Source organism: Lepisosteus oculatus, chromosome 8 (genome assembly GCF_040954835.1).
Source record: "Lepisosteus oculatus isolate fLepOcu1 chromosome 8, fLepOcu1.hap2, whole genome shotgun sequence".
NCBI lineage: Eukaryota > Metazoa > Chordata > Actinopteri > Semionotiformes > Lepisosteidae > Lepisosteus > Lepisosteus oculatus.
Genome location: NC_090703.1, coordinates 4,082,858 through 4,098,284, shown reverse-complemented (window position 1 = coordinate 4,098,284; position 15,427 = coordinate 4,082,858). Strand labels below are relative to the sequence as shown.

The following is a 15,427-nucleotide window of genomic DNA, read 5'->3' as shown; positions in this document are numbered from 1 at the left end:
TCCATAGAGCCCGCAGGAAAAAAATATAAACTTCTGCTTGTTCAAATTTCTCATTGGCATGTTGTCAAAAATGGTATGTGATGGTATGTAACAACATGTTAAGGTTTTCTTGGATCAAAACCCAAAATAACTACTTGGTGATGTGTAGGCTTAGGTAAGTTTGTTTAGTGTAGAAAATTCCTACCCAGCAGATTATTCCACGGGTCAGAATAGTTTACAAAGTGCAGGAAACTTTTTGGCCCGTCTGGCTTGTCTTGCTTGTATCTAAGTGCTCAGACGATATCTTTCAGCCACTGAAAGAAGACAAGGTATCGGCTTCTACAACCAGGCTGGGAGGGTTGACTTGGTTTAAGCCTTTGATGCTTTTCAGTCCTATACTGTACATGAAACATTTCATAGCTTCTCTTTCTGTTCTCTTTCTTGAGAAAATGTTGAAAGAATTTTGTTTGTGTTATATAAATGTTTTTTTCTGTAAACACCATCAGGGCCTGGTGATCTGTTGATCTAGTGTCTATAGTACCTATAATACCTTTGTCACATATGTGGTAATACTATATAACACAGACCTTTCTTTCCTCAGCCCTAGGCATGTTGCAAATACTAACGAAACATTTATTTTAGCCTCCCTCTCAGCCCTTCTGCTGTTTTCTGACCTGTTCTTTAAATTCATTGTATTCCTTTTCTTCATCTTGACGCTTTTCTTGTTTAATCATCCTGATGTGTTTTCTTTGCGATAAGAGCTCGGTTTCCTTTCTTTCACTTGAAGCAAAAGAACTCCACCAATTTTTTTTTACAGCCTAATTCACAAAGAATTCTGTATTTACATAAGATTTTGACTTGTTTTCCCTGGGAAATCATTTTTCAAATATGACAATCTGCTTAACTTTCTGCTTTGGCCTAGAATCATAGTTAACCTTTTCATATATGGATAATGTTGATCTCCACCACACTTTTCAGTTTTCCTCTCTGATCTCTTTGTAGTTACAGTCTTATAAGTAACTTAATTTCACACACTCCATCTTATAGCTGTGACTAAAACATTTTTTTTCTCATTAATTATCCGTGATTGGAATTTGGTCATTGTGGTATCAACATTCAATCTTTGATTCTTTAAAATATTTAGAAATGTAATTAAATAATTTTCGTGAGGTATAGGTGAATATGCAGAATATTGAAGCTAATACAGAAACGAGAGATATGCACTTCAATATGGTGTTTGAAGCATTAACAGTAATAACATGTTAAATACTGTAAACATGTCCAAGTGTCTAAAACCTATAACCGAAATTCTTGTGGACAACAGCTAGAAAATGCATTTGAAAATGGCATCTTGTGATTTTCACTGAACACTTCAAGTTCCAGTTTTAAATGGGCAGACAGCCCAAAGCTTTGATTACCAGGAAGACCTAGGAATGGATAATGGCATAATGGGAAATGGGATGTTTGTTGTACTGTAAGGGCTTTCAGTGCCTGTACAGCTTTATGTGGAGGGTAATTAAAATTGCACTATGCGTACGTTTTACGCCAATGTCCAGTTTGAAATGCAAGTCAAGTTCTTTACATCAATTAATTCACAGACCAAGAAGAAATATGATCAATTCTTTGCAGAAATGGCCTGCACATGTCTGCAAATACTCAGACGTGATCAACACTGTAGCGTTGCTGAAGGCAACATTCAGAATAAGTTGTTTGACCTGAACTTAACTTAGTTGCTTTTTCTCCCTATAAGTGTTTTGGTAGGAATCTTTTCCCAGGACAGTTTAATAAACTTTCTCAAACTCAAGGATGTAAAAGGATCATGAGACCTGTTGACTTTCTGGGAGATCATGTGTACGTAAAGGGGTGGAGAGCTGTATGGTTTGTGGACCATACCTCCTCTAACCACTTCTTACATAGGCTTAGAGATTATAAAGCTCCTAGGGAGTGGCCTGGTCACCCAGATCCATGGGTGTGGGGCTAAGTGCAGTTATCACAGAGCTGTGTAGCCCAGCTTCAGACTTGTAATGGCAAGACGCAGGGTGTGGCTGTCATCTGGTGCATTCAGGTGATTATAAGTTATGAAATCTACAGGTTGTGCATCTATAGCACGCTCTAGTATGATCTGCACATTTTTACCAAAGCTCTTCTTCGGAACGTTGCCTGCAGTTGGGTCTGCAAGGTGTTGTGATTCTGGATTGTTTTACAGTTTGCTAACTTGCCTGCTGTCTGCCTTCCCCCCCAAATGTATGCGTAGAGATGAAGCTTCGGGTGTGTGAAGGACAGGCAGTCCAAAGGCGAGCGCGTGATAACCACCAAGCTCGTGCAGTGGCGATCTCAACATTTGTTGGTATGGCGAGGACTTGCGTCAGGCAGAGCTTTAAGCAATAATAGACTGTAAAGAAACATTTTTGGAGATTGAGTTGCCACGTGGCCAAGTTAGGAATGATAGGGACAGCCATATCCAAGCAGGGAAATAAAACCAACTTGTTAGCTGCACTATTTGATGTCAGAGTTTGCTGATTTCACAGTTGGCCATGAACTAACGCTTGTTTTTGGAAAGCTGGCAAGATCAGGCGCGATTATGAGCAGAAAGGAGTTTCCTGCCTCCTGGGCAAAGCTTCCGTGGCTCCTGGGTGTGAACATCACCTGCGTGTCCTCCTGGGAGTGGCACGCTCCGAGTTGTGCAACGGTTTCCTAATGATCCACACGCTATCCTCTCAAGCTAGTTCTCATTCGTAATGGAGAAATGTGTTTGTGGTGTTTTAATAAAGACAGACCGCCTCCGTTTAGCTGTTTTTGATTTGAGCTGGATGGCTTCTAATGTTTTCATGTGACTCCATGACATCAATGCTGGTTCTGCAGTGACATTGGTTGTGTTCTGTCTGTGTTGTTAAGATGACTGCCAGTTCACTCTCAACAGTACCTTTTGTACTGTTAAATTATGTTTGGGACTTTGGCTAGCATTCTATGCAACTACAGTGCCCTCAGTTAATAAGTAATGCTTTCTGTTAAAAGGCAAGCTCTGTCAAGCAGGTGTTTTAACATAGACCTTAAAATACATTGAAATTTGAATCTGAAAGCCTGTGGGTGAACTCAGCTTTATAAATATCCCCACTTCTTTTATCACCGCTGAAGCAGTACCTTTTCCAAGGCAGCTTTTATGGGCATGTGTGGCTTGAAAATCATGATAATTGTTTTCAATAAAAGCACGGCAGAAACATTTCATTCTATTACATACATCTGCTGTCAGTCTTTTACCAGATTCCACTCAGGCTGTGACTGTTTCTCTTTTGTTCTGAATGAGCCCCATAGCACCATTGTTGTTTGTGTCTGCAATGCCCATTTGACTTCTGGAGCGTTTTTGCTGTGGCACAGTTTAATGTCTTCTTATTCTCATGGCTACGTGTGAAGTAGCTTGGGAGCACTCCTCAGCAGCCCGAATGTAATGTATGGCAGCATTTGGGTATCGTAAAAAACCCCTTGAATACGTATGTAAGCCTTCTTTTTTAAATTGGGTTATTGACATCTCTGTGGTAAGTTTTATTGTGAAGCATCCATAATATCAAAGAAGAAGTTGATGGCAAAAGTAAAAGTGACTGTTTTTGCATGCAAGTGGCTGCTTTTTGCAATGTGAGAACTGACACCATTGTGATGTTTGGTTTTTCAGTTTGAAGCTGTCTAACGATGAAATCAAGAGGGCCATTCTGACTATGGATGAGCAGGAGGATCTCCCCAAGGACATGCTTGAACAGGTGTGATCACAGTCTCTGTGCAGAAAGGCGCACTGCACTGACAGCACGTGAGATAGCAGAGGCAAACTTTTAAGTGTCCCAGTGACTCCAGCCTTAGCTCAGAGGACAGAGAGTATCTCTCTCACATCATGCGGAATTAAAGGATTTTACACTCATCTGCGAGCGGTGTTAAAAGTATAAGGTAGCACGATTAAAAGAAGCAGTGAGGCAAGTTCTTTTGTACGGTTATGAAACATCAGCATGAATCTGTGGATTATTAACAAGTTAAAACATTGGCTGCTATCTAGGTGCTTCCGTGAGCAGCAGGTTGGATTAATCTGCTCTCTGTGGGCACATGTGGTTGAGGTAATGGAGCTGGAGATAAACACAGGACTGGTTCTTCAGCTGCTCTCAATCATCCTCACAACAGGATTTGGGTAAACCACCTGATAGACTGAGAGTGGGAGTGTAGGGTTGAGCAATATTCTATTTCATTTTGAAGAATTCGTATTTCTAATGTGCTTATTTCACAAGCATTAAGCAAGAAAATATTCCTAAGAAGCTTAAGCACTAGTTGAGCTTGTCAACAGGATAATTCTTATCTACAGCAAGTCACTCTTGTATTAATCAGGCTCATCGACAGTATAAAAATTTATGAAGAGATGTACGTTTTAAAAACCCTTCTGAAACCTCTCCGATAGCAGGGGTCTTACCTCCAGTAAGCATCATGTGTAAAAGGAGGGTAAGATCTGGGTCTGATCATGTTTTTTTCCTCTTTCTCTCCGCTCATGGTATCATTACTGTCCTGTTGGTATCCTGAGAGCCACCTTCTGTGAGCGCTTTCACATCCAGACTCCAAACCTTCTTCAGAAAAGCTCTTGTTTCATTGGTCTATGTCTGCGTCTTGCATCTTCTTCTGCTGTCTAAACCCTTGTTTTTTAACCCTTGTTAATTTTATCTCCTGTTAACTTGTTTTTTACCGTAAAGGTCTTTGAGAAGCGACTTTTAAAGATGCTATATAAAATAAATTATGATTACATTATGTAATGTTGTTAACAATATTGCAATATTATAATAGTATTGTAGAATACGATTGATGTTGAATAACATGTTTAAAGAAAAATAGCTTCACTTAAAAAGCTGACTTTGCTTCTCAGTATATTGTCATTTACTCTGGAGGTTCAGAGTTTGTAAAAATGTGCACACTTTGAATTTTTGGGGGTTTTGTGCGTCCGTTTAAACCTTATTAATTTGGATCTGGATAAAGAGAAGACAGTTTTCTATGATGAATGAACATTTGCACTGAGGTATTTGTTGTTCTAACCTATGGACTATTGAAGTGATGTTGTCATTATAATAGCCCTTGAACATCTGAATATTGTTAGGGACTCTATAGCAGCTACTCAGCAGCACTATAAAATATGTTCCAATTGTGTTCAGTCTATATTTGTGTAGAAGTGAGATGATGTGTTATCTTGGCACTAGGTTAATAGCTGGGCCATTTTTCCTTTGGCTTAACTTACTAATGGTCCCTTGTGTTTTAGTTCAGATCAGCATGAACTGACAAACATTTAGATCTGTTCTTTTGAAAATACATTAAACTTCCACTATCTCATAATGTGGAGCTGGGAAAACAAGTCTTTTACAGAGTACAGGATTCTTATCGAGTCCCTTGAGTGAATCTGGTCTGAAGTCCTGAGCAGATTAATGGGATTGGTTTTACAGTGCCTACAGTTCTCAGTTTCAGTCTTTCTGTCATCTGTCACCTGCCCTTGGAGACCTTTGGTAAACATTGCTGTTTATCAGTTCATGTAACATTAGGATATATCTAATCCAGTTTTATGTTACCGAATCTGTATGAATGAATTAAGTTTAATCTTTGATCTTGTATGTTTTCGGGTGGCCGGTGTGGCTATGACAGTAGTGCTTGTGAACTGTGAGAGCAGTATCAGCTGCCTGCTCTACCTTGCTTTCTTGAGCTAGCTCAGGCGCAGTAGCTGTCTCAGCCATGGGAGGGCTTGTGCTTGGCGAAAGCAGAAGGACAGAAAAGGGATGAACCTCATTTTCCCCTGAGATAGGGCTGTCGAACATTCGGTCCACAGGCCAGGTTTGGCCTGCCAGGCCCATTAGCTTGGTCTGAGGGCCTGTCATGGTCTGAAGGGCCTGCATAGCTCACACACCAAGCAGGTGTGCCTGCCAGCATTACTGAGATAGCACTCCCTGTGCTGCTCTACCTCTATCTAATCACGCTGCCCCTTTGTGATGATGTCACGCATCTAGATTGACAGGGGCGCGTCTTTGCCTGAAAGCAGTGGAGGAAAAAGAACTGATCCAGAGAGACCTGTCCACACTCTTCCTCTACATTGTGGAGCAATGTCAGTGATAAAATTAACAGTGGATTTACTAAACCTAACTTTGGGTATGCTATGGTCTTGATAAGATTTTTTTGGCTTTGTAATAGTGGCCTTTTAATTATCTTTAGTGAAAAGGAAAATATTGCATTTGCTAGTAAAAAACACACTGAAGCTCTGTTGTGTCTGAATCAGGGTAAGAGCTGCTTCTCACTTATTATCAAGGAGTGCCTTATCACGTTCTCAGCCATCATTTTCATGTGATTGCAAATCTCCGAGCCCCTGTAATGTTTCAGTCCTGTTGTTTACTAACCGATAGAAAAATTGCAAGGGCATCACCTTCGTTGAAGCAACGGTGGCTTCATATATTTTAATAAAACGGTATTAAAATAAATGCTTTGTTGTAGCACAAATGTGTAAATCAAGTTTCTGTACAGCAAGGGGTGTGTACGTGTCTTTGTGCATTAATTTTGCCAGTTGTTGCATGGCAATATCTTTCTCAACAGAGCGAGACTTTATGTAGTGTGCTGTAAGCACAAATCCAAAAGTTTAGTTACAGTTCATAATGATAAAAACATAAAGCTCCGTCAAGATGCAGTGATTGCTGATGGCATAAAAGAAGTTTACAAATCAATAATACTGTCTTGCTGTGTTAAGTGTTTTGATGATTTATTGTTTTCATGGCCCATGTGAAGTACATTGAAATCAAATCTGATTTAACACAGTAAGTGAGTTTGACACCCCTACTCTAAACTCTGTTTTTCACTTCGCTGTGTCTGACCTTTTACCATAGTGTGCTGAAGGGCTAAGAGCAACTCATTTTTCTTCCATCTCTCTGACTCTCTGCAGCTCTTGAAGTTTATTCCTGAAAAAAGCGATGTGGACCTCCTGGAGGAGCACAAGCATGAGCTCGACCGCATGGCGAGAGCTGATCGCTTCCTTTACGAAATGAGCAGGTATGATCAGACTGAGGAACAAAGGCTTTATTCTTGTTGAGATTCATTTCCAATCATGTGCCAGTAACTGGCAAACCCATCTTGTATGTTTTATTATTGTCACAATGATGTTTAGGGCTGTGTTCAAGCTGTGTGTGAACAATCTACAGTACTAACATGCTATCAATGTGATAAAAAGTTACTTGGATCTGAAGGTATGGTTCAGAATAATGGTTTTATTAACAGGCAATTAATTATTAGGGTTTTTATCAACACATTACTGTCACTCTTTTACCATGTTATTCATGTTCTGATAATAAAATGTGAAAAGTGTTTGTTACTGTTAAATTCAGTTTGTGTTTGTGTCTGGAAAGGAAATTGTTCCAAATTTCTTACTGCAGTGTGATATTTTAAGAACTGTGCCACTTCTAATGGGATGTTGGGGGGTAGATGATTGAACAGTCTGAACTAAAAAGAAAACATCCACTTACACGCAGGACATTAGGTCATAATCTAAAACTCTTTCTGCTGACAATGAAGATTGTAGCCACTTTTGAAAAACAAAAAGCCTTTTAAATTAGCTGCTTTGAAGCACGAGCTCAAACCATTGACAGTATTCTTTAGCAGGGCTTCGACTTTTTAAGTGATCACAGTCCCTAGGCAGATTCTAAAATGTCTTTATTTTAGAAGAAGTAGCCCAGGCGAAAGAGCTGGCTGTTGTCACAGCACAGGATGACGCGCCCTGGCCATACAATAAAATATATTTCCGACTTCTGAAACCCACTCCTATATGGGAAAAAATGCCTGGTTTCCTGGTCAAGTCTTTGTAAGGCTCATTTCAGAACATTTTGGAGCTTTAAGAGCATTAATGTTCATAATCTGACATCTATTAAAGATAATTTTAAAGTGTTTTAATTAATGTTATCAGACATTTGTAATTTGTTCACATTTTTAGTACAATTCTGTTAACTGTGCAGCTGCCCTTTATGTGCTGATTAGCAAAATAAACACTATAGGGACGTGTTGGGAATCATTTGTTTCCTGTAATTATGAATGAAACTTGCTTTTCATTTTGTAATTGTATTCATTCTGGTTAAAGGGGGAGGAAAAAAGCTTCCTTCCATGAATTGGTGACCATCTCAGATTGTAGGCCTGCAAGCGTTTTAGTTTGTGAAAACAAAGCAAGTCTCGCCGACTACCCTGTAAATGGAAGTATTGGCACAAATTGAATCGAATTGGCTAAATGTATTGTAAGGCCGACAAATGCTTTTCAAATAAACATGTTGATTGTTGTGTTACATGAGCTATTTTTCAGTGCTAAAACGTTCACATCAAGATTCTTCTTTGAGAACCTGCTTCTGCTTACTAGTCACTTAGAACTAAGGCAGCCACCAGTGAAATCCATGGCAAGTGTCAGTATCTGTGAGCTCTTTCCGAGACCGTCTTCTTCACAACCCTTCCATTGCCCTTTCTTGACAGAATAAACCACTACCAGCAGAGGCTGCAGTCTCTGTATTTCAAAAAGAAGTTTGCCGAGAGAGTGGGGGAAGTCAAGCCCAAAGTCGAAGGTGTGTGCTTGATATTCTTGCAAGGGACGTTCTTAAATGCTCTTGGATATCCTGAAGTAGAATGTAGTACGTTGGTCCATGTGCTGCCTGAGACAACACAGCCTGTGGGTCCTGATTCTGTTAAGCATTACTGCAAGTATGTGCCTCTGATTAATGTTTCCTGTTGTATTGCACCTTTAACGGTGCTGTGGAAAGACCATGTTGCACGCACGCACGCACGCTGAGTGTGTTTTTGTATTCTGCCTTTTGTGAATGTAACCACATGTTTTCCATGCTGGGCTCGCAGCTCTCATTAGGGCCTCTAAGGAGGTTCTGCACAGCAGAAACGTGAGACAGCTGCTGGAGGTGGTGCTGGCGTTTGGGAACTACATGAACAAAGGGCAGCGAGGCAATGCCTACGGGTTCAAGGTGTCCTCGCTGAACAAGATTGCTGACACAAAGTCCAGCATCGACAAGTAAGCATCCAGTGTCGTGGCATTGTTCTTGCATGGTCTCGGACCAGCAGAAGTCAGACTCATTGATTCATTCTGTGTTCACATGGAACTCTGGACTGAAATAACTGTAAAGAGCCAAGAACAGACTGTGGCATTGAGAATGGGCAATGTTTGTAAAGGGATTGTACTGAATATACTTCAGGCATTATTCACAATGTGCACAGAAATTAATATTTCATTATTTAAGCTGCAGAGTTTCTGATAATTACATAACACGTGTTTCATTTATTGATGTAATTGCAGAAATATTACTCTCCTGCACTACCTGATCACAGTCCTAGAAAAGAAGTACCCCAAAGTTGCGCTGTTCCATGAGGATCTGCAGAATGTACCAGAGGCTGCAAAAGTCAAGTAAGAAAATACTGTCCTTCAGTTTAATAAAGACATGTTGGAAAATTATCAATAGAAAATAATGTAATGTGAAACTTGCAAACACCTTGCTTTTTCCTTTGATATTTTTGCAGGGAAGATGAGTCCTTTTGATGCCTCCATATCGATTTTTTTTTTATTGATCTGTATTCATTTTAAATGAAAAGCTCAAAAACAGTTTATTCTAACTTGAGATTTGTGCACCGTTTTCAAAAAGATTTATCCTTTCAGACAATAAAGACTGATCGCTCTCCAAAACACAGGGGTGTAATTATCACAACAACAGGATTGTACATGGAAAAAGTCCAAAGCATTTCAGGCTTAAAGAAATCTTGATAAATAAATCTTGGCTGTTTATTCAAGGTGTGCCATACCCTTGGAGTAGACGAAAATTGACAACTTGAGCGAACTACTTCTCTTCAGAGGGCAAACGCTTTGTGAAAAGACAAACTGTATTGAGCTTTCCAAGGCAGACCTGAGAAAACATTAACTGCTGACCTAAACCTAGTCTGTGTCACCACCTTTTTGAACAGATTGGTAGTTTCTAGTTCAGGACAGCCCTGAGGATAAACAGCTAAGGTGTGTTGAGTTCCTGTTAAAGAACTGCCCCTTGAAGGTTTCGCTCATTTGCTCTTTGGAAACTTTAAAACGGAGAAATCTATGTAAAGTGCAGTATGTTGGTACAGTTCTCTGAACTAGTATTGAACATGCTAGGTTGTGAACCCATGGTATACACACTTGGGCAGGAAAGAGCTCTTTATCATCAAGCTCATTTTAATACACTGTTTCATAAGACTGTTTTATACTGTCATCTCTCCTGTGAGCCCAGCAGCGGCCATAACCACATGAAAATCTGAGTTAAAAGTGAAAAGGCGCTGTGAGACAGATTACCAACACCTTTGTCACTTACAGTAGCTCTACTTGAAACATATATGTACGATGTTTTTTTATTGGGTTTAAGATAATGCACACCATCCAATAATTAATTTTAAAAAGGTTACTTTTTTTGCAAATAGCTTTCAGTCTGCTAACACAATCTTTTATGGGTGCTCACATACAAAGTCTGCTTAGGTAGTATTCTTCTGTATGTTGTATATAGACTTGGGTCTGACATCCCTTGTTTTATCTTATAGCTTTAGGGTCCATTTGTGATGCAGAAATATGTGTAAATAGGGAAAGTTAATAACTGAATAACTGAAAGTTATTTACTTTTAATGAAAGCATTCCATCCTTTTCATCCTTATTATGTGCAAATCAATAAAAAATCCACTTTTCTTCTTCAGATTCATTACTTAATCTATTATTAATAGCTTTTTCTGTTATCAGTTAAATCCCATGGAAACACATTGCTTTTTCAGCTGGATTTGGCTAGACTCTCCACAGAAATGATGTATAAGGTATTGAGCCAATATTTTTGTTTCTGAATGACCTTAGTCTGGGAAAGAAAAGCATAAAAGGGCTAAAACGTGTATCAGGTGTAATCTGCTTTAACCTTGCTTTTTACACTGTCGTGATGGAGCTGTTCTTGAAACAGGAGAAGTGTTACGAACTGAGTCAGTGTAGTTGTTGATATAGCAGGTGAAATACCGAAACAATTGTTTCATTGCTTCATTGTCATTGCTGTTTGCCAGCAGTGTTACACAGTACTCTATATTTGGGGATTAAATATATAGGAGTATTTCTGGTCTGGTAATTTTTAAAAGCTTTTGACAGTGTAGCATTTTACAAAGAATATTTCTTGGGAATGCTGGATTTTCATTTTTCTCCATCACAACTGCAGTATGAATACTTTGCTGCATTCTGCACAAAAAACAAAGCTTCTGCATTGACAGAAGATGGTTTGAATATTCCTTTGACAAGGAAGCCTCAGGTCTGATGATACCCGGCTTAATCCGTATGGTCTTGCCTTTGGTCTTGGAAAGATGGGAGAAATATCTGTAATATGGACACGGTCTTTACTGATAAAGCAGAACAATAATTCTCCTACTGTATATTGACTTATTTTTTCTCTGCCCGTAAACATCACAACACCCTGAAATGGCTGTGGACCACGTGCAACAGAGCACATCATGAACAATGAGCTGGTAGCTCCCTGGGTTCTTAAGTCTGCCCACTCCTCTTGCGGCGTGTGGTGTAGAACATACATCTGTGGCTTGGCAGGAGCTCCCACAGACTGCTGAGACTAATTCCAGCTTGGAATGTGAATGTATGCGCCACTCTGAAAAAACAAAAATGCTTATAATTGGTGTAGACAGGTTTTGTAAGCATATGATGTCCAAATCCAGACTCTTACAATGAAAGGCTGAGATTTTTCTTCTTCCTCGTCCTCGGTAGGGGCAACTTGAGCAAGCCAGCATTGTTCCAGTAATGTACCCTGTTCCAAGTGGGTACTTCGCGACTGGGGTAAAGCTTTAAAAATACATGGAAGGAAGGCACAGTCTGGAGTGGATTTTTGATATTCATCAAATTCATCAAAGTTTTCTGTGCAATGATTATTAAAAACATTATAATCATTACAGCTTGAATGAAGTGACTAAAGCTGTTGCTCTGTTTCTTACAACCCGATTTAAAATTCAGCATGTTTTTAATCAGCCGAGGGCAGCAGCAGGAGAGGAGAGTGGAAAAACAGCCTCCGCTGCAAAGATACTGAAATAAGCAAAGATATCAAAGCGTGAGCTTTGCTGATTGGGTATGTACTGTATACCAGGTGATTGAAGAGTACACACTTCTGTACAGGCAGGGAGAAGATGCCCCACAAAGACTGTCTTGCTGGAGAACAGTACTATGCACAGCTATGCCTTAAAGCCTTAGTCGGGGAGATCCCAGGTGTATCCTTGGAGACTTAAAGCTTTGCGTGGAGGCAAAGTTGGACAAAACTCTGAGCTTGGTTAATTTAAATGTCCATTTGAATGACCATAAGGTAACCGAACTGTTTTCCTCTTCTGTAGCATGACAGAACTGGAGAAAGACATCAACAATCTGCGCAGTGGCTTGAAGAATGTGGAGAGCGTAAGTGGTTTGCCCTGCCTTCGGTTTCCACATGTTCTGCAGTTTGAGTCTGGAGTGGAAGGAAGTCAGTGCAGAGGACTTCATATCCAGGATGTTTTTTCCCAGTTTCCTTTGGGGTTTCCCTGAACTCTTTCCTTTCTAACCTAATTGTGTGACAGCCTTCCTGTTTGCTGTCACTTTGCTTGGCAGACATACAAGAGCTCTTCCTAACACTTAAACAAATGTGGCCGAAAGGCTTCACGGCAGTCTTTGGGTTTTATTGAGATCGATCTTGCCAGCACAAGGTCATGTGGCCTAAGCCAGATAGTTAAAACCCAGAGTGAAATTTAGAATGGACACTGGATGTCATATCCCTACTCTTGGAAACTATCCCATAGGATCTTTAGCAGAAATATTATTTGTGTATATATAGTGCATAGTTGATTGTGTTGGCTATGTCTTAATTGGAAAGCTTTGAAGGAATACCAGTCAGACAGCATTCATCTTTTCTCTTACTTCTGCAGGAGCTCGATTTCCAGAAACAAAGGCCTCAAGAGTCAGGAGACAAGTTTGTCCAGGTTGTCAGCCAGTTCATCACTGTGGCCAGTTTCAGTTTCTCTGATGTTGAGGATTCACTCCAAGAAGCCAAAGAGCTGGTAAGCATAGCCTGGGCTCGAATTGCTGTTATAATAAGGATGGTCTAACAACCCGTTTTGCTCTTTGAAAAGTTAATTAATCTCACATGCTAATTTCTCATTTATTTCTTTCTTCAGTGGCTACCTGGTGGGATATTGAATAAAGCTACAAAATATAAACACAGACATTCTGCATGTGATTAGAATTCTTGGGTTTCAAAATGTGGCAAGCATTCAGTTAAGTTTATTTTTAACAATTTAAATGCGGTAGAAGCTATCTTAATTACAAAACAAGAGAGTGCAGGTACATTAATAGTTAACGGTCGACTATAGTGCTCTGTCTGTGATAATGTACATGTGGAAAAGGAATGCTGAAAAGTGATTCTTAAAGTATTGCACATACACATGTAAAGCCCGTTTGTGTTGTAATGGCTTGCTTAGCTTAAACTGAAAGGGAGTTTCCTGACAAAAGTAGATAGTATCACAGAGAGAAGATGACATGGTCCATTTGCACTCATTAACAACAGACTATATTTCAGAATGTGTCCGAGCAGAGCACACCTCCTCCTCATGTCCGTCACGTTTTGCCAAGACATCAGACCGCAGCGCTTGTTAATCATGCACCATTTAATACCTAAACTGAATACAATTCCTGAGCTCAGAGCTGTGAAAAGTCCCACTAACACACATTTGGTTTTGATATCTGGCCCATATGGCAATGATAAATTAAATTGACATCAAAGGGACGTTGAAAGTAAGAGTCCCTCAGCCCCTGCGGTGTTTACTATAGACTTTAAATTCTTGGTGCCCTTGGGCTGTAGTATACAGCTTCCATTTTCTCTTGTTTTGCCTTTGCTTTGGTTAATAAAGTCTTTTGCGGTTAGGGGATTGTAAGGAGAAAGAGACATGTCGAGTGTAGAACCTTCAGGGGTGCAGTTTGACTGAGACACTGCTGTTGGAGTCTGCAGTCACACCTACAGGAGATTTACACCAGGGTGTTGAAATACGTGGACCTGTCCTGCAGCAGACTTTTGAGCATCTTAATGAACTCGTAAAAGCCATGCATTGCCACACTGACATTTTTAGTGCGAGCTCCAGTGACATTAGTCCTGTAACTTTATCTGTTTGCAGCATGTTTCCTTTGAGGGCGCTACAATTTAACACAGCTTGCCAGTGCATGAATACCAGCAAACATGCACCTATCTTTGCTTTGAACTTCACATGTAATTACAAACAGCCTTTAAGCCTTCAAGCCTACTTTATGACTCCATTTATCTATAGGTTGACATGTCGCTTGCTGCTTTTTCTGGAATACATTGTTTGTCTTCTTATTTGAACATTGAATTATTGAAAACATATAGAAACCAGGCTTAGGTATTGATTTCAAAGGCTTTTTTGTTTCTAATGCTCCATGTGGTATTTATTTGATGCTACTGCATGTGTAAAAAATAGGGACAAAACAGTCTTGCACTTGACATGAGAGGAAAACAAATCTAAAACATTATTAAACAATAATAAAATTCATTCTTGAACACGTATGTAGTGCATTTCCACTCAGTTATTAGTTTTATTTTTGTTGCATTCAGAGCTCCTGATAGATTTTCATTGGGTTTCTTTCAAAGCATTTCATTCCTCCTTGTTTGTAGTTGCACATGAACTTGGGCTTCCATTTATAGAAATAAAATATGGGAAAACTAGAAGGTTGAACTGGGAGTGGTGCTATTTTGTATTGGCTGCAAAAGAGCTAGTCAAGTTTAATTCCACAATGAAGCACAGAAAGAGAAAATGCAACATTTTAGCCTTTGAGTCTATCTCTCCTTCATGCCTGAAGAGGGCTCAAAGCTGAAACGTTGTCCTTTTCTCTCTGCCCCTCGGTGTGGAGTTAGCTTTTGTTCCTGTGTAAAACCGGCATGTGCGAGATCGGATCATCAGGTAGGCCGAGAAATGCACGATGCAGTCTGTTATTCTGAACCGGATCTGCTCGTTTTCCCAACAGTTTTGCAAAGCAGTAAAGCACTTTGGTGAGGACGCCAGCAAGATGCAGCCCGATGAGTTCTTTGGGATCTTTGATCAGTTCCTCCAGGCATTTGCGGAAGCCAAGCAGGAGAACGAGAACATACGTCGCAGGAAGGAGGAGGAGGAACGCAGGGCCCGCATGGAGGCACAGGTGAGAGGAGCAGAGAGCACCCCTCCTGTCCGAAACACCGCTTCACTCCGCCAGTGTGGTCGTATCCTGGCTCCAGAGCAGTAACGCGAGACGCGCAGATGGTTGACAGATCCAAGTCTTTCGCAGCTTAGATCACTGACTACAGACTAACATAACCAAGTCTTGGTTTAGGGGCCTCTTTAAAAAAATAAGGAAAGTTCAAGCGTGGGG

The 15,427-nt window shown here is 40.1% G+C and overlaps 1 protein-coding gene across 4 annotated transcripts in view; it reads left to right on the top strand.

Moving 5' to 3' along the window:
• The window catches only part of daam1a (dishevelled associated activator of morphogenesis 1a), an 89,478-nt gene that overhangs the window by 71,606 nt on the left and 2,445 nt on the right, over positions 1-15,427 (top strand). For all 4 annotated transcript variants that reach the window (XM_069193024.1, XM_069193027.1, XM_069193025.1 and 1 more), the window contains 8 exons: positions 3,647-3,731; positions 6,911-7,017; positions 8,476-8,564; positions 8,851-9,019; positions 9,302-9,409; positions 12,376-12,436; positions 12,940-13,071; positions 15,047-15,217. In XM_069193024.1, coding sequence (XP_069049125.1) covers positions 3,647-3,731; positions 6,911-7,017; positions 8,476-8,564; positions 8,851-9,019; positions 9,302-9,409; positions 12,376-12,436; positions 12,940-13,071; positions 15,047-15,217 — 922 coding nt within the window. The remainder of the gene's footprint in view (positions 1-3,646; positions 3,732-6,910; positions 7,018-8,475; positions 8,565-8,850; positions 9,020-9,301; positions 9,410-12,375; positions 12,437-12,939; positions 13,072-15,046; positions 15,218-15,427) is intronic.